The 20465-nt window shown below is 34.7% G+C and overlaps 6 protein-coding genes across 7 annotated transcripts; 2 read left to right on the top strand and 4 right to left on the bottom strand.

The window, feature by feature from the left end:
* Positions 1–503: 503 nt before the first annotated feature.
* Positions 504–1440, top strand: LOC106370683. The gene has a single exon (XM_048742447.1). The coding sequence runs from the start codon at positions 774–776 to the stop codon at positions 1353–1355; it is 582 nt and encodes a 193-aa protein (XP_048598404.1). The 5' UTR covers positions 504–773; the 3' UTR covers positions 1356–1440.
* On the bottom strand, positions 1403–3834 carry LOC106370681 (annexin D6). Its single transcript, XM_013810679.3, has 4 exons — positions 3184–3834; positions 2490–2635; positions 2190–2408; positions 1403–2064 (listed from the first exon to the last, which is right to left on the bottom strand). Exons 1-4 carry the CDS (start codon positions 3257–3259, stop codon positions 1549–1551), a joined length of 957 nt encoding a protein of 318 aa, XP_013666133.1. The 5' UTR covers positions 3260–3834; the 3' UTR covers positions 1403–1548.
* A 138-nt stretch (positions 3835–3972) lies between these two features.
* Positions 3973–6050, bottom strand: LOC106370680 (annexin D7). Its single transcript, XM_013810678.3, has 4 exons — positions 5900–6050; positions 5147–5292; positions 4831–5049; positions 3973–4664 (listed from the first exon to the last, which is right to left on the bottom strand). The coding sequence occupies exons 1-4, from the start codon at positions 5973–5975 to the stop codon at positions 4155–4157; spliced, it is 951 nt and encodes a 316-aa protein (XP_013666132.2). The 5' UTR covers positions 5976–6050; the 3' UTR covers positions 3973–4154.
* Positions 6051–7720: 1670 nt separating this feature from the next.
* On the bottom strand, positions 7721–10586 carry LOC106372484 (BTB/POZ domain-containing protein DOT3-like). Its single transcript, XM_048742445.1, has 7 exons — positions 10524–10586; positions 10292–10442; positions 10136–10205; positions 9011–9909; positions 8564–8825; positions 8360–8488; positions 7721–8272 (listed from the first exon to the last, which is right to left on the bottom strand). Exons 2-7 carry the CDS (start codon positions 10429–10431, stop codon positions 7880–7882), a joined length of 1893 nt encoding a protein of 630 aa, XP_048598402.1. The 5' UTR covers positions 10432–10442; positions 10524–10586; the 3' UTR covers positions 7721–7879.
* Positions 10587–11492: 906 nt separating this feature from the next.
* Positions 11493–13266, top strand: LOC106372483 (ras-related protein RABH1e). The gene is made up of 6 exons (XM_013812705.3): positions 11493–11701; positions 11879–11949; positions 12253–12341; positions 12516–12627; positions 12714–12804; positions 12913–13266. The coding sequence occupies exons 1-6, from the start codon at positions 11585–11587 to the stop codon at positions 13051–13053; spliced, it is 621 nt and encodes a 206-aa protein (XP_013668159.1). The 5' UTR covers positions 11493–11584; the 3' UTR covers positions 13054–13266.
* On the bottom strand, positions 13259–16223 carry LOC106372482 (cyclin-dependent kinase C-1). Of its 2 annotated transcripts, XM_013812703.3 has the most exons (12): positions 15984–16222; positions 15738–15819; positions 15559–15649; positions 15433–15462; positions 15248–15357; positions 15089–15161; positions 14897–15017; positions 14689–14806; positions 14304–14443; positions 14145–14211; positions 13988–14058; positions 13259–13917 (listed from the first exon to the last, which is right to left on the bottom strand). In XM_013812703.3, exons 1-12 carry the CDS (start codon positions 16094–16096, stop codon positions 13404–13406), a joined length of 1530 nt encoding a protein of 509 aa, XP_013668157.2. In that variant the 5' UTR covers positions 16097–16222; the 3' UTR covers positions 13259–13403. The 2 variants fall into 2 exon arrangements, with proteins under 2 accessions (XP_013668157.2, XP_048598399.1); XM_048742442.1 differs by having other exon boundaries at positions 15433–15649; positions 15984–16223.
* Between the last annotated feature and the right edge of the window lie 4242 nt (positions 16224–20465).

Here is a 20465-nt window from a genome sequence, read left to right as displayed (position 1 = left end):
TATGATTAACATATTTTCAAGTTTTTCACATTTAAAAAAAAAAAAAAAAAAAAATTTTCACATTTTGTTATGTAACTTGAGTCTTCTCTTTGTTTTCCTTCTTGGTAATCATGTTACCAAAGTCTATCTTTGTATCATTGATCATGGGATTTGCGGCTCATATATATATATATATATATTTTTTTTTTTCTTTTGTAATTTTATCTTTGGAGTCAAATTCCATACTCATTTCCACACAAGCAATCGGATGGCGTCTAAGCATTATTATTATTCAATTTTAATTGTGTTGACTCTATTTGAAAACAACTTTCGGCTATTGGATGGTGTCCACGCGAAATGTAATATGTTAATGACCAAGTCTTCAAAATGGCAGCATATTTGCATTAAACTTTATTTTCTTTTTGTAAGTGGATAAAGATAATTCTCTATGTGGTGATGAGGTGATCATACGTATCAAATTGTATATATCTCCCAACACCATGGCAAGAGTCATTAATTATTAGTCGACCCTTGGTCCTTACTCCTTAGTGATGCTCAAGAGTTTAGTTAATTAAATACAACCGTCACTTACATACATAATTCGAGTATTTTTATTGATTACAAGTGGAAAATCTAGTGTAGAGTTTCCTCAAACATTCTCCATATATAAATACTGATGATTTGGCCCATGCAGATATTCATAACACTCACCTTCATTCCTCTAAAATCTTCTCTACTTATTATTCTCTTGTAGAAGAAATAAGATTCTTGATTTGACTAGAAAGTTTCAAGAAATGGGTATCGTGAGGAACCTTTGTTCTCTTAAATTTGAAGTTAAAGTCGTGGAAGCGAGAAACGTAGAGCTCAAGTCATCACCAAGCTCTCTCTTCGTTAGATTCTATCTCCATGCAGGAAGTAACCGTAAGGTTGAACTAAACTCTACAGAGATCTGTTCAAGACCAGACAACGAGGTCATGATATGGAACCAATCATTCGGTCTGGAGTGCCAAGGGGACGAAACCGCCGTCGAGGAACTGAAGCAAGAAAGCGTCGTTTTCGAGCTGCGAAGAAGGAAAACGACATCGTTTATGAGTAAATGGTCGAGATCAGAGTTGGTGGGTAGAGGAGAGGTTCCTTGGAAATCGGTTATGGAGTCGGATGGGATGGAAATAGAGAGATTTGTAGTGATGTGTGAGAAGAAAGATGAAGAAGATTGTAATAAGCCTCTTATGTTGAAGATAGGTTTGAAACTCCAAGCTTCAAAGTTGGTGAACACTAAGAGAGTTGAAGATCTTTGTGGGTGTAAAGATTGTAAGACATGTGATTGCTTAGATTATGAAGCTTTTGCTGTGGCATGTGCGTTAGATGGAATCTAGTTTGTAATAAATAAGATCTAATTCAAACTAATTCGAATGAGTCGTTATAAAAACGATAAATAATATTTTTATATGATTCAAGACCCGAATAAATTGTTGCAATAAAACTAAGGATCAGTTACCAAAAGATAACGACGAACACTTATCAATCATGCAGCTGTTTTATTAAAGACAATGAAACGATGATGCTGTTTTAAGAATGGTCATGACCGAGAAGGGCGAGAAGCATGTCCTTGTAGTCACCAGAAGTGTCATTAGCAATGGCTCGATCAAGAGGAACGCTGTTCCTGCGTAAGTATTCCTCTTTGATCCTTTCCATGTCGACTTCAGCTCGTGTAGTGACAACTCTAGTGAGTGCCCATTCGTCTGTTCCCACCTTGTTGATGGCTCTACGCAGAACCTTCTCATTGTACTTCTCTGGATATGTCAAGCATTTGATCGCGGTTTTGAGTAACTGAACATATTCATCTTCTGAATCTTCCTTCAAGTACTTGTTAATGGAACTTCCAAACTTGTCCTTGAAGTGATTAAGGGTGGCCATGATCTGAGCTTTGCTCCTTGTTGTCAGGATTCTGATGAGATCTTCATCAGTGTAAGCCTTCTCAGTAATCTTCTTGTGAAGTGTCTTAGCTTCTGAAGAAGCCAGCTTCATGTTGACCTCATCAGCGTTTCCGTCGTACCTAAAGGTGCTCACAAGAGGAACCAATAGCTGCATTTTTTTCACAAGTGATTAAATCAAAGCAACAACATAAGATTAGCAATTTCTCTTTTTTAAAATATTTTAACAATGAGTTCAGAGATGGAAGCTCAAAAATATATGTGTTTTGTGAATACCTTTCGGATATCTCCAGATGTGTGGTATGCAACATCCTCCTCAAGAGAGGTCTTGTAGTGAGCTTGGTATGCTTGCTTGGCTTTGAAAAACTCAAGGGCAGGTCTAGTACAAGCGATTTCAACAAGAACCCAGTTGTTTTTGGTGAACATCTTGGTAGACTCTTTGGCCAAATATGCATCTCTCTCCACTGGCTCAAGAGTCCACAACATCACAGCTCTCTGTTTTCAAACAAACCATTAGTATACTCAGACCAAAATAAGACAGAAAAGATATAGAGATTTTTGTTTCCTTTGACAAACCTCAAAGTCACCGGATAGCTCTTTGTCTAATTCATTGAGAAGGTTTTTGTTGTAGTTAGCTGCATAAACAGCACGGATTAAGCTACGTTGCGCTGCGTTTCTATGTGCCAAGATTGATATGATCATCCCCTCGTTTGTTCCCCATCCTGCACCACATCCACACACGCAAAAAAAGTCAGGAATATCTCAACAGTGATGTTTAGTGACACTGTCGAGTGTCGAAAATTAAACTTTCATTTTCGAAAGCCAATAACTCAGTATCTTCATATATACTTATTTCATCGTCAGTTACACTTACAAACTGGACGGAACTTTTGTTTTACACGCATTTTTGTATTTTTTTCCAGTAACAAAACACTTAAATCTTCCATTCATTGTACTAAAAAAATTGTGATTTACATAAGCTTTGAATCGTTTGAAAAGAAAAAAAGAGGTTACCTATAATCCATTTCTTACGAAACTTATATATATATACATATTATCAACCAAACTAGCTAGATCTGTAGATCATTAGATGTATAACAAAAGTAAACGACCAAACATTCAAACCCCTCATATAATAGGATAATGATTTGGAAATAGATATAGCTACTGAATGATATATAACCAAACAAAAGATATTAAAAAATATAGACTTCATGCATCAAGGTGAAGTCTAGTTTTAACTTTTAATGAAGAGAGATTGGAGGAAAACCTTTAAAGGCCTTGTGGAGCTGCTCGGAGTCTTCTTCAGGAAGAGGAACATTTGCAGGAATTTTGAGAGACGCCATCGTTCGACCACTGAATATTCTTTCTAGTTGTTTTTTTTGTTTTCACTGTTTAAATGAGACGGAGAAACTGGGGGACGAGGAACATGCACATCGTCTTAAAGAATGAAATATTTTTTCAAAAAAAATTAATTTCTTTTTTAGTAATTTAAGTAAATATGTAAATGTGAAACCTTTTTATTTATTACTACAGACTGTGTAATCCATGTGACAGAAAAAATTCAAAAAAAGAATTGGCAAAAAAGGTATTATATCTTTGCCTTTTGTCATTAGGTGGACTAAAATCATTTTTAATATGGGAATAAAATATTTATAGACTTTTTATTTTTAATAAAATAACCATTTATATTTAATATCCAGAGTGATGACTAAATATGCATTTGGCAGGGCCGGCTAACTAGGAGAGACAAGCGGTACGACCATTCCAAGTTCAAATCTATGTCTTCCTCGTATATTAATAGTTAAATGATCCAATTTTGTTTATAAATTTATATTTTTATATAAAAAAAATAAAAATAAAATAAATAAAAAAAATTGAAAAGGGTCCAAAAATATTTGATATGTATATAGTTTTATTTTTATCACAAAATATACAAAACATTATCGATTAAACAAAATCATATGCTACATTCTCATTTGGTTTATAATTATTCAGTTTGAGAAAGATGAAAGAATGACAAGTATTTGTGAGTATAGAGACTCTCACCCCGAATAACTCCCATGCAAAGGTTGTTTCATGATAAGATTAACGGTAGAAATCAAACAAAAGAAACTGAAAAACACTCATAAATCCTTCAACAGTACAAGATTGCATGCAAGACCAATCACAACTGTTTTATTTAACATAATAATATATAAGACTTTGCTCTCCCTTTCTCTCGCAAATATTGTTTTAACTTCAAGCATGGCCATGTCCGATAAGAGCTAGAAGAATATCCTCATAGTCACCATGAGTGTCTTTGGCAATGGCTCGGTCAAGTGGGACACTGTTCCTGCGCAAGTATTCCTCTTTGATCCGTTCCATGTCGAACTCAGCTCGTGTGGTGACCACTCTAGTAAGTCCCCACTCGTCAGTTCCCATTTTGTTGATGGCTTGACGAAGAACTTTCTCAAAATATTTCTCTGGATAAGTCAAGCATTTGATCACGGCTTTAAGTAGCTGAACATATTCGTTGTCGGAATCCTCTTTAAGGTATTTTGTAATGGAAGTTCCGAACTTATTTTTGAAGTGGTTGAGTGTTGCACTGATTTGAGCTTTGCTTCTTGTTGTCAGGATTCTAATGAGATCTCCATCATTGTAATCCTTCGCCTCCATCTTCTCGTGAAGTATCTTAGCCTCAGACTTAGCAATCATCATGTTTACTTCATCTCCATCGTACCTAAAGGTACTCACAAGAGGAACCAAGAGCTGCATGTAGACAATGGCATGCTTACAAACTAATATGACATATTATATGATTTAACTTTGTTAGGAATTCATGAAAGAGTCTTCTTCTAGTAAACAAATGATATATTTGTTTTGTATTGATTTTGAGATGCAGGCTCATAAATTTTAACATACTTATATATAATACCTTTCGGACATCTCCAGATGTGTGGTAGGCGACATCTTCCTCAATAGATGTCTTGTAGCGAACTTGGTATGCTTGCTTGGCCTTGAAAAACTCAAGGGAAGATCTAGTACAAGCGATTTCAACTAGAACCCAATTGTCTTTAGTGAACATTTTTGTTGATTCCTTAGCCAAATACGCATCTCTCTCCGCTGGTTCAAGTGTCCACAACATCACAGCTCGCTGTATTTGATTTTCAAACAAAACACATAGAGTTTACTGATCAATCGTACTATACTACAAGAAAACAATATATACAGAATTTGGATCCTTAACGAACCTCGAAGTCACCGGATAGCTCTTTGTCTAATTCCTTGAGAAGATCCTTATTGTAGTTAGCAGCATAAACAGCACGGATGAAGCTGCGTTGCTCGGCATTTCTGTGAGCCAAGATTGATATGATCATCCTCTCGTTGGTTCCCCATCCTTTATTAAACAACCATGGCATAATTATTAATTCATGTTACCAATTTTTCAAGGAATAGAAGAACTGTTATGATAACAACGTTATTTGAGAGTTGCAAAGTGGTAACACGTTGCCACTGGGAGAAAATAGAGGCTATAGAGCATCCAGTTGAAAAACCTTAGGAGAGTTATATAATTTTCAAAATTGTCAGGTTAAAACTGTAATTATAAAATAATAGAATTCATCGTTGGTTAGAAGATCTCTTGTACATATTTGAACCCCCACTAACACGAATGATTACTTTTGAAGATCATAGTGATTTTCAAACCAAATTATGTCTCTTAATCAAGAGAAGTATTAACATAATGAAACTTTCGTCAAAAAAAATTAACATAATGAAACTCAGATTCTGATGGTATGAAATACTACAAAAGGACCTATAGATCAATAAAACAGACCAGTATATCAGAGTGACAGAGTTGTATACAAAAAGAGACGAACTGTCAGATAAGAAACCTGTTGATGATGGCCAACCATATTGTTATTTGTTAATCACAAACAAAAATTAAGGACTCAATCCTATAACACGAAATCTTAGTTATGAAATGAAAAGAGAGAGGAGTAAACCTTTAAAGGCCTTCTGGAGCTGCTCGGCATCTTCTTCTGGAAGAGGAACACTAGCAGGAACTTTGAGAGACGCCATTTTTTGGATAAGTGAATATCTCTCTATGTGTTTTGTTCTCCGTTGTCTGAATGATGTGGTAGATTCGTAGATGCACAATGTCTTTCTTAAATACTGAAATGGAACTTAAAATTCAATTAAAGAAAATCTACCAATATTTATGAATTTAAAATTGTTTTGAAAAAGGCTTGCAATTTAAGTAAATCAATAAAAAGAAAAACAAATCAATGCACTTGGCAGAAAAGGAAATCAATCAATAAAATCATATTTCCTCCGTTTTATTATAGTTGTCATTTTAGATTTCAGCACACAGATTAATAAAATAAAAATATTTATTAAATACAAATATTATTATCAATACATTTAACCATATTTTAATCAATAAAAAATAGATTGCAATATAAAATTACTAAATTTTGCATTAAAATTATAAAAAAAACGATACTTATTTTGAAACAAAAAGTTTAGTTTATAACGACAACTAAACTGAAACGGAAGAAATAATAATTAAGTTGAATGCAATAAGTAAAGTAATTAAAAAAAAGAAAGAGAAAAATAAAAAGATAGCAGGCAGGCAGGCATAAAAATATTTTAATTAATTGAAAATGGGTTTGAATAGTAATTGAGTTCAATAAAATACATTTGAAGTGAAGTATTAAGCATAGAATGGGTCAGAAAGTTATGATTTAGGTTTGCCATTGACACGTTTTGCTTTGACAAGTAAAGAGTATCTCATTCAATGAAAAATATGTTTAACTATTAAAAGTGATAAAATTTTGAAAACAAAAACACTTATGATTCAAGTGAAAGACATGTTTACTTGCTTTTGACATATATAAAGTATTATTTGTTTTGGCATATCAAGAGAATATAAATACAGGAATCAGTCTGTTGAGCTATATTTTTTTTGGGACACTATGTTTGAGCTATATAAGATACCTAATTTGGTAGATATCAACTATGTTAATTATAATTTTTAATATGTTGTTTCTATTGGATTTGTATAAATTTAATTACTACTTATATTTATTTCCAAACTGTAAACTCTAAAAACTGAATTCATCGTTATATTTCTTCAGAATTAAGAAATCGACAATATTAAAGTTATATTTATAGGATTTTAAAACTTATTATATATAGGTCAAAACAAGGTTTTCAAGGCTTATGTCATTCGTTTCTTGTTTTAACTCCAAGACATAGTCGCAGGGGTCACGTGGTTGGTGTTAAGCTAAACGTGAGTGGGGCAGTTAGTTACCTACTTGGTTTGCTCGGCAACCAAATACTGAAAATAACGTAACGGATAACCTAGTTTTTTCGTCAATACCCTTTGAAGGGTCCACGAGCTTTTTCTAACGGATATTAATTTGACTTAAGTTTGATTTACAAAGTTTACGGCTTAATTACAAAACATTAAACCATCTTTAAACCAACGTAACTAATGTATATGGACTTTGGAATTTCAAACTTTAATTTCAGAGGTTGGAGTTTTGAACTTCGAATTTGCGGGGTACCAATTTTAAACTTTAAATTTGAGGATATATTTAATAAAGAAAAAAGATAGTGGATGATCCATTTTCTTGAAGAGAGAATGTGAAAGCTCTAATGGCTACGCGTGGTGTTTATCTGGATTAGCAGCTGATTCGAATTTCGTGGATCTATCCATGGAATTACCACTAACGTGTAGTTTCGATATATGAAATATTTTATGAGATATAAGTAAATTAATAAAAAGAGAAAGAGAAAAAATAAATAAAAAGATAGCAGGCAGGCATAAAAATATTTTAATTAATTTGATATATGATAGAATTTGACTCTTAATTCCACTTAACTCACAAACTTTTTTTTTTTTAACTCACAAACTTAGCTCAATGATTGTGTTTGCATCTCTTCTCAATGAATTCATCAGTAAAGCACCAAGCTAAGGCTTATGACATGGACATTCTTCTCCTCGTCAAGCTGGTTCTTGGTCCCGTGGAACTTCGTCGCCTTCGTGGCGTATCTCTTGTTTCATCGTCTTCTCCTTTCATCTGGAATGACCTCTTCACCTTTTGCCAACGCGATCCCCAGTACTGTGTGCTCTTATGTTTGCTACTATTCAGCTTCTCATACTCTTGTTGAAGCTCATTGTAATCGTCCTGAAGCTCTGCCATCTTACTCCTCACGTTCTCCAGCTCTCCCTTAAGTTTCCTCACTTCACTATCTCTTGACGTTCGTTTATCGTCACTACCTTCAGGGTTCTCTTCATTGTTCCCTGCTTGCTTCTCTTGCATCATCATCCTCATCTTCACTTGCTCCGAGAAAAGCACTTGAGTGTTGATCTTGTTTATAATGAAACCACTCGCTTTCGTTAGCTCTTCAACTTCAAGAACTGCTTATGAAGTAAAACTTTCTTTATTATCACATACCTGGACGATAGTTCTCAAAGGCAACCGATCATTTTGTGCAGCGTGAAGGCACGCATCAAGAGATAGCTTCTCACAGTTCATTGTTTTGCACAGTCTTCTCCTATCATGCTCTGATAGTGAAGGATGAGTCTGAAACAAAGATGAAACTACTAAATGTTTCTTTAATTTGGAGATGAAAATCACAAGAAGAGAGCTAGCTACTACCTTGAGAAACATATCAATTGCTCTATAGAGACCGTCATGGCATTTCCAAGCGTTTTCAGGCAACATTTCAGCTAGAACTTGAAACTTGGTGATGGATAGACATGGATCTTTTGCAATCTCGGCCAAGTAATTGTCTAATAGCTTTGTTATACTTGGCTTTCCTTGAATCTGTTGCTCTTGTTGCTGCTGCTCATGCATTACATAATACTCTAGAATCCTGTGAACCACGTCCACATTGTATATTGTGTAATCCTCAGGTGAACTGTGCATAAATTAACAAAGAGTTCTTTAGTTTAATTAGTACTTAACATCAAAGTTTTTTTTTTGAATACCAGTTCGGGGCCAAAACTATAATCACCCGAGACCCGAAACCATAGCAAATAATATTAGTTTCGTTTCAGCGGTCAAAGTTAACATCAAAGTTGCTTAAGAGTAGAGTTTTCTCACCTGGCTCCTTTCTGTTGATCTTCATTTTTGAAGTTAGGAATCAGGAGGTCACATACATTAGCATCTTCCAATGCCATACCAACCCGCTTCTCAAGATCAGATACTAAAGCTGGTGATGCAGAATACACAATAGCTGTCTTCAGTAGCCTCAACAGAAACTGGCATGACACTGCTTCAGGTTGTTGTGGAAGTACACTCACTAAGCTTTCAATGATTCTCTTCTGTTCTTGACATCCTAAACTGCTTTCCTCTGTTCTTTCTCCTTTAACACTGAACTGCAACTCATTGTTTCCTGATCCATAACCTCGTATACCTTCCAAATCATCATCGATTAGCGGCAACCACTTCTCCGCGTACTTCATGATGAGTCTACCTATAGTCTCTGGTTTACCCCTTCTTGCGTTTACAGTTGTTACAACTCTCATGAAGTGATCAAGCTGGAGGTTGGCTATACCACTGTATAGACTTCTCTCATTGTTTTCTACATCTTCTGGTATATCATGGCTATCATTGCATGCTTTCCAAGCAAGCAAGTCACAGCATCTCCTTACAATCTGAAGGTTCTCTGCCCATGGAGATAAGCTTGTACATGATCTCAGAACAGTGAGCGTGTCTCTCCATGAGACAAGTACTACAAAGGTTATGAAACCATCTGTCTTGGAGATTAGATTCCCGTCTTGAAATTCTTCAGTCATGTACAGATACTCTGATGCACATCTTAGTGGAGCTACGTTGAGAGGATTCAAGTCAAGCTGGAGACCGTAGCAGAATTTGAGAATGGTCTCAAATGTTTCTGCTCCACCTGGGAAGTTTTCTAGCTTGAGATGATATCCATTCCCAGAAGTTGATGGCTGTAGCTCAATGTTGCTTAGGTAACCACATTTGGAGATCAAAGGAAACTGTTGAAAAAAAAAGATAACTAGACTCATATGCATATATATATACCGATAAATTGGCTTTGAACAAAATAATTTTTGTAAATCATAATTTTTTTAAAGTCGGTTAGGCGTTCAAAAAATCGGTCTATTTCGGCTAAACAATAATCATCTATAGGGTGTTTAACCACCGCTTAACGATTTTTTGAACATTGCATACACTTGAAGAATGTGCTTGGATATATAATACCTTGTGTGCTTGGAAGGTAATATCATTGACTTGAATAGACAGATCATTAGGGATTTGAGATTTGACATACCTACAGAGAGATAGGTTATCCCATTAGCTAGCTACCTAAACTCTTACTGATTCTAGTTTCTGCACTATGTTAAAAGCTTTACATACCAGGAACGGTCTTTCTTCTCGAAGCTGTTGGCTAATGCAACAACTCTATGTGGAACTACAATGCTTTTGTTACATACTTTATCAGCAACAGTCTCATCATCGTCAGAGCTTTTCAGCTGGCTTGCGGATGCTGAATCCATCCCCCTTTGATCTGAAAAACAAAGAAAACAAAGGTAATTTGGAAACACAAGTGTGTGATTATTTGCAGGATATAGATGAAATATAAATGTACAATAATGGGAATAAATGTGAGAAGATAGTATGTGGCTCTTGTATTGTATACGTTGAGGGAAACAGTTGTCTTGTGCCTTTCGTTGTAGAATATTTTAGAATGCTATTGATCACGAGGGACAGAATGTTTGTCAATTATGATGTGTCTTTGTCAATACCAAAATCTTGTGGTCTGGTTAATCTTGGTTGTATATGTGTTTATGACAGTTGTTTCTTGTCGAGAATAAAAATCCAGAGTATTTAAGGTATTAGGTATCGGAAGAATGACAAAGACGATCAGGCCAAAAGAGAACACTCGTTAGTAGTGAACGATACCAAATAAATCACTAAGGTCCAAGGTCCTTATCATTACTGAAAGAAAACATTATAAGCTCAGGGATCAGTAAATGACTTGTAACACAAAGCGAACAGTATCTCCTACAAATTAACAACTACAGAGAGTGCACATGATGATTCTCTAGTAAGTATGAAGTGTTGTTACTTGTTAGCTCAACTTCATACAATACAATGCCTAGAGATTAAAAAATCGAATGAGATTGAGACGAAACTAATATTATAAAGATGTGGTTTTGGATCAAGAATTACAGGTTTCGATCCAAAACCTCGTAATTCAAGAAAAACCATAATTATTCTGTAACAAAGTAATATTTTTACACAGCATTTTGACAAAATGACGATGATAAAATTGAGTAATCTCTTTATTTTGATAGTTTGACAAAATAATCATGTTTGGCCTGTTTAGTTTCTTTATTGTTTTTTCTGCTACTAGTTGCTTTTGTAAATTCCGTCTTAAATTCGAAAACTGATAATAATAATTTAATATTTTACCAAAAAAGAAACAATTGAGTAATCTCTTTATATTGATAGAAATTTTACTTTTAGGCAAATTAAATAATAAAAGTAAAAATGTGGGGACTCTTTATGCAATAATAAAAAAAAGTCGAACCGTATAACTTCCGTGGTTGGCGGTTAGAATTGGCGTCTAGAGAGCCCGATCAAATAAACGCGTCTAACATCACATCAAACCTCAGGGGCCTTGGAATCGCGAAACTCAGATCTGGAATGGCGGCGGTGACACCATTAGCAAAGTACAAGCTCGTATTCCTCGGAGATCAATCCGTGGGAAAGACCAGCATCATCACTCGCTTCATGTACGACAAATTCGACACCACTTATCAGGTTCGCGATCTACAGCTATGTTTTTCTCAATCGGAATGCGAATCTGTGTGATTCGCGATCGTTTTAGTGTTCTTGTGTGTGTGTGTGTGGGAGAATCCGATCAGATTCAGAGTTTTGCGAAGTGATTTTGGTTTAATATGATCTGAAACTCGTTGTTGATTGGGATGATTGATGCAGGCAACAATTGGGATTGATTTTTTGTCAAAGACAATGTACATGGAGGATAGGACTCTTCGTCTCCAGCTATGGTACATCTCATCTTTCTTTTCGTTATTATCAAATGACTTTTCATGTTCTTTTGGAAAATCTATACTACCAAACTGTAATTATTACGGTTAGAAAAAACGCTTAATCTATCAAGAACGATGAATCCTTTAGGTATCTTTTGTGCTATTTCTATATGTCCATGGAATTTTTCAGCTTTGAATACGTGCTACAAGTATCTTTATTGACTGTGGAATTTTCATTCTTTTAGATAAATATATTTTGGTGTATGCATATGGTTTGTGTTGTTTGATATGTTGTGCGTTTGTGACTTTGTAATGGCACAGGGATACTGCTGGACAGGAGAGGTTTCGAAGTCTGATACCGAGTTATATCAGAGATTCTTCTGTTGCTGTTATTGTCTATGATGTTGCAAGTAAGGCCTTCTGTGAAAAACCTTTCAGCTTTTCCTTTAAATTTATTTGATGTACGCCTGTATATACATCCTTTATTGAAGAATCATAGACGGACACAAAGAAAACTTCCAGTACCTCAAAAGATTTTACACGAATGTATGTAAAGTCTCCTGCTTATTTTTTTCAATGTACAGATAGGCAGTCATTCTTGAACACCTCCAAGTGGATTGAGGATGTTCGTACAGAGAGAGGTAGCGATGTCATCATTGTTCTCGTGGGTAACAAGACAGATCTCGTTGACAAGAGGTGTACCAAACACTTGACCTTGAACGAATAAGTTTACATGGAAGCTTTTGTCATTCAGCTATCAACTTAACATTTCCATTTGACAGGCAAGTGTCGATAGAGGAAGGGGATAACAAAGCTCGTGACTTTGGAGTAATATTCATTGAGACGAGTGCAAAGGCAGGATTTAACATCAAGGTATGAACCAATTATCTATCCTCGTGTGTCATGACTGTAAAGATTTTGAGATTCTTTTGAATAACGTTGTGTGTGTGTGTTTTCTTTTGGTATTTTGGGAACTTGTAGCCACTCTTCCGCAAGATTTCAGCAGCATTACCAGGAATGGACACACTTTCAACGAGACAAGGTGATATGGTTGATGTCAACCTAAGGTCATCGACCAATGCGTCTCAAGGGGAGCAACAAGGAGGTGGCTGTTCGTGTTAAATTCAATTTTAATATACTTTTTAACAGCAACAGAGTAGACAGATTTTTAAAAGAAAGGATTCATAACCTGATGGGATAAATAAATTCTGGTATAAGAAAAGAGATTTTTACTTGAGAAACTCTTACTATTCTTTAAATGTTTTTTCAATATCGAGCTGTGTAATAATGATGCTTAAAAAATTTGAGAAGAATTGCTCTGTTTCGATTGCTCAATTTTTTTCAGCATATATTGTCAATCTCACTATAATAAAGTCAGAAATAGTGTATGAAAAGAGATTCAATATCTCATATTTATGTTTAATTACTTAACTCACATGAGTTAAGATCTTAGACAAATGACAGAGAGCTCTTTACTGTTTCCATCCATATTGCTGGTTTCTACTACCACCCATTGGGTTCTGACCTCTTCCAGAGCCACCATGCTGACCACTTTGTGTGTAGTTAGGTGGTCCAACCCCGTAGGCACCACCACTAGGCCCTCTAGGACCAACGCCCACATAATGAGCTCCCCGTCCTTGCTGATGATATGATCCGCTGCTGCTGTAACCTCCTCGGCTCTGATTATAACCCCTGCTCTGGTTTCCGCTAGGAGGGTATCGATTTGGACCAGGTGGACCGCGAGGCTTCCCATAGTAGTGGTGGCTTGGTCCAGCAGGTACTTGCGGTGGTGCGTTGTTGGTAGGATGGGCAGGCCAATGTGGAGCAGCAGCGTGAGATTGGCCACCGTGTTGTAATGGAGGCAAGCGAGAGTGCTGCTGATGTGGATGCTGCAGTTTCTGTCTTTTTGCTGCTTCCTCTCTTTGTCGCTGCTCTTGCCTCTTTTTCTTTGTCTGGAACTCATGTGATGCCTCATATGTAGGTAGACTGTATATATGAAAACATTATTTTAGTCAGAAGAATGATAATGCACAAACACACTGTCAAAAGCTAATACCTCTTTGGGTCACATGGCAGAGGATCAGTCCAAAAGTACTCGGCATCAAGAGCATCCTTTGCAGTTATTCTCTACACCAGAACAACACCAAAAATCTAGCTTGTAATAGGGAAAGTTTTAAGTATTCACTGTCAATAAGAACAAAGATCTCCAATACCTGTGATGGGTCAAGAACCAACATTTTATCCAGTAGTTCAAGTGCATGGCGATCAAAGACTTGGTACCTCAATTCAAGAAAAAAACGAATAAAACCTTATCATCAAAGTGTTTGCGTAGAAGTGAAGTTATAATATTGGTAATGATTCACTCTACTTACTGTCCGAAGAACTCTCTCACGCGTCTCTTCAACGGCCGTGATGGCTTAAAATTGTTAAACCAAGGCATCTTGGAAACCCCAGGCCAATTATTTTCATCAGGTGATCCACAAAGCTCAAAAATCTTGCTCAATTGTTCATTCTGAAACAATGTAGGAGATAGAGCATGTCATTTTGAGAAGCTATCGAACCCCAAAACCCATATCAAACTTGTACATAGACCATAATCTAACCAGACTCTATGGTTACATAATAAAAGAGACCACATATCTAATGGCTAGCTATTAATTCCAGCAGTAAAATGCAATAACCAGGTAGATCTTTATGTTATTATCGGCATCAACGCACACTGTACAAGAATCTGACATGAAGAGATAGAACTCTGACCTCATTTTTGCCAGGCAAGATTGGTTTTGCATACAAAAGTTCAGCAAATATGCAACCAACGGACCACATATCAATTGCTGGGCCATACTTTGTGGCCCCGAGTAGTAACTCAGGAGGCCTGCCGCAATAAATGTAAGTCAGCAAAGTAACAATAGCTGATACATTAGCAAACATCATAATGCAGAGATGTAAGACTTTAAAAGCATACCTATACCACAAGGTGATGACACGATTAGTGAGGTTTCCAGAATGATCCTGAGAATACATCCTTGCAAGCCCAAAATCAGCCAGCTTCAGCTGTCCCTCATTGTCAATAAGGAGATTCGAGCCTGCACCAGGATCTAGAGTCAACAAAAAAGATACAAACCTAACATCAACAATGTAAATGAGATATGTTCACCTTTTATATCACGGTGGAGAATTTGGTGCGCGTGACAGTAGTGAAGCCCGGTGAGTAGTTGCCTCATGTAACACTTTTTAAAAAAAAATGGATTGAAATGTTAGAAACAAAGTTGAATGCAAAGGCTAACGCTAAGGGCTTATATAATTAAAAAGCTACCTTGATTTGAGGAATAGTGAATCTCAGTCCAGGACGATCAGCGAGTCCAGTCAAATCATGGTCCATGTACTCAAAAACCATATAGATCCCTCCCTTGTATTTATTGTTATCTATAATTCCAGTAAAAAAGTCAAAACTGAGATTACAACTAACTGTGGTTGAACTTGAAATAACTATTCACAAACCTGGCTTTCCTTGGTCATCCGTGTCCCGACCTTTAACAGAGACAGAAACAGTCATGAAAGTTAGACTCTCTCTGTAAACTAAACTAATCTCCGCGTGGGAAGTGTGTGTTAATATAAATACATTACCGGGTGAAGTAACAATCTCTTTAAGCTCAACGACATTCTCATGATGCAGCTTCTTGAGAATTTTTATCTCCCGGATAGCAGTTATAGGAAACTGTATTACCAATTCAGAATAAAGTTTATTGCATACAGAAACGTGTCTTTGTATTAAAAACAAATATAAAGGAGAGCATAATCAATACCCCTTCTTTTTCATTGTCCATACGGATCTTTTTAAGAGCCACGATTTCACCAGTTTTGATATCTTTAGCCATGTAAACTTGCCTGCAACACCACCACCAAACAATAAACACACAAAGACGCATATGCATTGTGAAAAGCTGAAACCCACAAATAAAAAACTGATTCTAACCAAACAATTGATCAATTCTAAGAAAGTTTGCGCCTTTTTGAAAACCCAAAAGTGGATTGGAGTAATTAATTATTACCCGTAAGTTCCTTCGCCGATTTGTTCGAGCTTCTCGAAGCAATCGACGCTGCGAGATCCCCAGAGAGGAGGATGCTCCTCTATGTTTAGCTTCCCGTCATCTGCCACCGCCATATCCCTTTCCTCCGGTAATCAGATTTCGCCACCTCCAATTTCCTTTTTTTTTTCTCAGACAGCTCCGGGTAGGTTTCCTAACTTTATGATACTGTCTGCAGCGTTTTGGGAACAGTATAAAAGTAAAGGTTTAGACCGGTTTGTAGCTTTAAACCGACGAATTGTTCGGTTTGAATCGATTGAACCGGTCTATCTTTTATGATTTGGATTACAAGTTTTAAGCGAAATAACCAAATACTTAATTTAGATTCGTTACTATATAAAATAAAATAACTTATACGTGTTCGGAACCGGAATCAAAAATGGAAATTTACGGAATTTCGCTTCTAAAATTTTTAAAAAAATTTTTATCTTAAAACATATTGGAAGCTTATGGTTCTGTTTTGGAATTACGCTTTGGTTTACAAAAACACAATGTCATAAATAAATAATAAATCTAAAATCATGTTTTTAAGGCATAAAATCTAAAATTTAATAATAATAAAATAAAGAGAATAGAAATATGCAAGTATTAAAATTAATAGTATGAATTGTCTTTATGCATTGAATTTTTATTAGTGATATAGCATATGTATTTAAATATATTGTGTCAGATATTTATGAAATATCAAAAATAATTAATTGGATAATAGTTTTATAATCTTAATTTATTTATATTTCACAATCTATCTATACTATTTTTTGCAAAGTAAATTGAGCTCTCACGTTAAAAGTTAGACTGGTTAATGCCGTTGTTACCCTTAAATTTTTTTTATATATACTAATTTAATTAAAAACGAATTTTATATTAATAATATTAAATTTCTAAAAGATAATTCTCATATATATTATTGTAATCTTGAAATAATATTTTATATTTCTAAAAAATAAGATAATAGTTATATATCGTGTTGTTATCTTTACATAATAAAAATAAAATATATTATGTTGTTATATGAAAATAATATTTTATTATAAAATTTATAGTTAGATATAAAACAAGTTATAGTTAAATGCTAATGATTTTCTAAAATAATTCTAAAAGTAAATTTTTGGAATCGAGCTCTCACGTTAAAAGTTAGACTGATTAATGTAGTTGTTACCCTTAAAAAAAATTTATATATAATAATTTAATTAAAAAAAGAATTTTTTATTAATAATATTAAATTTCTAAAAAGATAATTCTCATATATTTTATTATTATCTTGAAATAATATTTTATATTTCTAAAAAATAAGATAATAGTTATATATTGTATTGTTATCTTTACATAATAAAAATAAGATATATTATGTTGTTATCTGAAAATAATATTTTATTATAAAATTTATAGTTAGATATAAAACAAGTTATAATTAAATGCTAATGATTTTCTAAAATAATTCTAATATGTGAATGTTTTTAAAATTTAACACAACAATAATCATTTATATATTTTGATAAAAACTAATGAATATATATTAATAATATTTTATTTATATGTTATATTAGATAATTGACTATAAGTAAAACTAAATATAATAAAATTCTCAAAAATAAAATATATTTTTTAAAACATAAGATAATTCCTAAATATGTTGTGTTTTTATCTGAAAATATTTATTTTTTATTGTAAAATATAAATTTTAGTGATTGATTTATTTTTTTAAAACATAATTAATAATTTATTATGTTAGTTTTGATTTAATAGTTATAAATAGAGAAATATTTATAAGAATACTATGCCCGCATCTGCGTGCAGAACACCTAGTTATAATATAAAATCGTTTAAAGTTTTTATAAATTAATACATGCTTTCTTTTAATTTAGACCATATTTTGGATATATGCTTCCGACCACAGTACCAGTTTCCTAATTTTGTGAAAAGAATTAGTTTAGTGACAAAAAAAAGTAAAAAGAATTAGTTTCTACGCTTCAGCATACCCAATTCCTATTTCATGTGCTGAATTCAATTTCTCATCTAAAAAGACTTGTTATCACGATGATATTCTTTTTTTTTTGTAACGTGCAAATATATTTGTGGAACAGAGACTCATATGCAGTGACGTTTTGTGTGAACGATCAAATTCGAACGAAGAAAAATCGAACCGAGAGAAGAAACCCTAGATCTCTGTTGCTGCCGCTGACGGGGAGAGGATTCATGATTCTCCCGTCTCCTCCTCGAAATCATTACATCTGTATGAGGTAAACTGATATCTCTAGTTTTGGACTGGAAGCAAACCTTATATTTATTATGGATGAGCTCTAAATCGAAGTGGAATCAGCTATAATCTGCTTATGCTTTTCGAATGTACATATTGACGTGGGTGATGCATGGAGAAAGATTAGATATGAACCGATATGGTATAATAAGCTTTAAAGACTTTTAACAATGATCTCTCATCCATTCCACTTCCTAAAGAAGTTCTTGACTTGCAGATTTGGTTCATCATATTCACACAATGGGTTTGAGATATGGCTGATGTTGCAGGTCTACAAGCTCCGGGCTGCTCCTCCTGCGTGTGTGAGCTCTCCCCGAGAGGCTTCTGGTTTTGGTTTCAACGGAGTCTACCTCAGCCTGCACCGGAGTGGATTGCCTGGCCCTCCGTCGGCAGAGAGAATCCTCGGAGTTCACCAAAGCCTGCACCGGAGTGGTGTGTTGTTGGCCCTCCGTCGTCGCGGCCGAGTGACTCTATGGATTTCGTCTACGGTGAACCAACTCTGCGCAGCCTTCTCCTCGTCACCATTCATGGTACTTGGAAGCGCTTGTAAGGAACCTTTGTTGATGCTTGTTGCTTTACTGATAGATCAAAGTGTTGTTCTGTTGATCAATCTTGTGGTCTAAATTAGATGTTTAGGGTTTTTTATATTTTTTGCGGTCCTTTTCATCTGAATGGCTTAGTTGCATATGAGATTACAATTCCTTGTAATCAAACCTTCATTACCATTTAATGATATTTACCCTTTTAGCAAAAAAAAGGTGATCAGCCACTCTTTTGAGCTGAGTGCCTGTGGTGATGAAACGTTAGTGGAGTTGTTCCACCATCTACTACTAGTCCGGTGATTTCAGTGATATTTTATTCTTGAATTTCTTATTTCAAAGGATTAATTTATCAGCCATTTTGGGACTTATATGTCCAACACATATAACTCTTCTACTTTCTGCGCCAAAGTTAATGCATAATAAGTCATGTTTATGTCTACATTGTTCATGAGAGAAGCCTTTGCTACCATGTTTCAAGCCATAGGAGTTTGCTATCCAAGGAAGGTCGCTACAGTTCGATACAGGTATCTCAGCTTTAATTTTGAGTTGCTAGCAAAAGTGGAAGATGCTAAGTTATTATAATAGTCAGATGTCTTGTTGTTTTCTAGTGCTGCTTGTTAATACTCCTGTTAATTTGCATGTTTGCTTGGTCATTTACAAAGAGGGTAGGTTCTCCAGATTTTCTAGTGTCATGTTGTTGTAATAACTAGATAGTTGAAATAGCAATGATCTAGTCCATGTTGATTCACCTAATACAATACTCCCTCCGTTTTTTATTATAAGTCGTTTTGAAGCTATGCACATAGATTAAGAAAATCATTAATTTCTTATATTTTCGAAACAAAAACATCATTAATTATTTACCTAACCACAATTTAACCAATAGAAAAATAGAAGATATATTATCATTGGTCAGACAACATTAATTACTAATAAATGTTACATAAAAAACCGAAAACGACATATAATTTGGAACAAAAAAGTTTCTCTAAAACGACTTATATTAAAAAACGGAGGGAGTAGTTTTTATCTGAAGGTTAAGTCAAAGATTTTCTGAAAGTTCTATCTGCCCACAAATATTGTATAGGGGAAATTGTCAAAAGTATAGACTTTAATTGCAGAATTTGTTGATTGTTATTTCTTTTCACAATTATCTTAACTTGGGGTTGGCATCTGTAATCACGTGTGCTGTTCACATTCATCAGTCTACATTTTACTTGCAGATTCTAATCCTTAATCTCAAATGGAGACTACGTCCTCAACTTTCCAGCCTAGCATCAATCTTTTTGTGTCTGGAAAAGATAGGGACAAATTTGAAGCTCTAGGGAATAGGTACAAAACGCGTAAGACAAAGAGCAGATCTAAAGGCGACTTATGAGGTTTGCTCAAGGATATATTTATGTTCTTTATTGGAACTCATTTTAAAGGACCTGACTTACCAACCCCAACCATGTGTTTTAGAGTTCTGCACAGCTTTTTAAGATGCTTTTGTATTTTGTATACTATCCTTACGTATATATTCATGCAGATATCTTCGTACTTTTTGGGTCAGGCCATGTGACTTTACTTTTCATGCAAAAAGCTTCCCCAGTCTTTTGTCTTTAAACTCTTATACTTTCATGAAAAGATCAAACACTTTAATCTGGT

Source organism: Brassica napus, chromosome A10 (genome assembly GCF_020379485.1).
Source record: "Brassica napus cultivar Da-Ae chromosome A10, Da-Ae, whole genome shotgun sequence".
Lineage (NCBI taxonomy): Eukaryota > Viridiplantae > Streptophyta > Magnoliopsida > Brassicales > Brassicaceae > Brassica > Brassica napus.
The sequence above is the reverse complement of the archived record's forward strand: the minus strand, read 5'-3'. Positions and strand labels throughout refer to the sequence as shown.

Excerpts from the sequence above, each read along its gene's own strand:
- LOC106370683 (XM_048742447.1), top strand. The coding sequence starts at position 774 with ATGGGTATCGTGAGGAACCTTTGTTCTCTTAAATTTGAAGTTAAAGTC.
- LOC106370681 (XM_013810679.3), bottom strand. The coding sequence starts at position 3,259 with ATGGCGTCTCTCAAAATTCCTGCAAATGTTCCTCTTCCTGAAGAAGAC. Across the intron at positions 2,636-3,183 it reads GCTCCACAAGGCCTTTAAAG|GATGGGGAACAAACGAGGGG; the intron begins GTTTTCCTCCAA and ends GATGTGGTGCAG. Across the intron at positions 2,409-2,489 it reads AGCTATCCGGTGACTTTGAG|AGAGCTGTGATGTTGTGGAC; the intron begins GTTTGTCAAAGG and ends GTTTGAAAACAG.
- LOC106370680 (XM_013810678.3), bottom strand. The coding sequence starts at position 5,975 with ATGGCGTCTCTCAAAGTTCCTGCTAGTGTTCCTCTTCCAGAAGAAGAT. Across the intron at positions 5,050-5,146 it reads AGCTATCCGGTGACTTCGAG|CGAGCTGTGATGTTGTGGAC; the intron begins GTTCGTTAAGGA and ends AATCAAATACAG. Across the intron at positions 4,665-4,830 it reads CATCTGGAGATGTCCGAAAG|CTCTTGGTTCCTCTTGTGAG; the intron begins GTATTATATATA and ends GTCTACATGCAG.
- LOC106372484 (XM_048742445.1), bottom strand. The coding sequence starts at position 10,431 with ATGGATTCAGCATCCGCAAGCCAGCTGAAAAGCTCTGACGATGATGAG. Across the intron at positions 8,489-8,563 it reads CAATTGATATGTTTCTCAAG|ACTCATCCTTCACTATCAGA; the intron begins GTAGTAGCTAGC and ends TCTTTGTTTCAG. Across the intron at positions 8,273-8,359 it reads CTTTGAGAACTATCGTCCAG|ATCAACACTCAAGTGCTTTT; the intron begins GTATGTGATAAT and ends ATTATAAACAAG.
- LOC106372483 (XM_013812705.3), top strand. The coding sequence starts at position 11,585 with ATGGCGGCGGTGACACCATTAGCAAAGTACAAGCTCGTATTCCTCGGA. Across the intron at positions 11,702-11,878 it reads AATTCGACACCACTTATCAG|GCAACAATTGGGATTGATTT; the intron begins GTTCGCGATCTA and ends TGATTGATGCAG. Across the intron at positions 12,628-12,713 it reads ACAGATCTCGTTGACAAGAG|GCAAGTGTCGATAGAGGAAG; the intron begins GTGTACCAAACA and ends TCCATTTGACAG.
- LOC106372482 (XM_048742442.1), bottom strand. The coding sequence starts at position 16,096 with ATGGCGGTGGCAGATGACGGGAAGCTAAACATAGAGGAGCATCCTCCT. Across the intron at positions 15,162-15,247 it reads TCACTATTCCTCAAATCAAG|TGTTACATGAGGCAACTACT; the intron begins GTAGCTTTTTAA and ends TTTTTTAAAAAG. Across the intron at positions 14,212-14,303 it reads GTGAGAGAGTTCTTCGGACA|GTACCAAGTCTTTGATCGCC; the intron begins GTAAGTAGAGTG and ends TCTTGAATTGAG.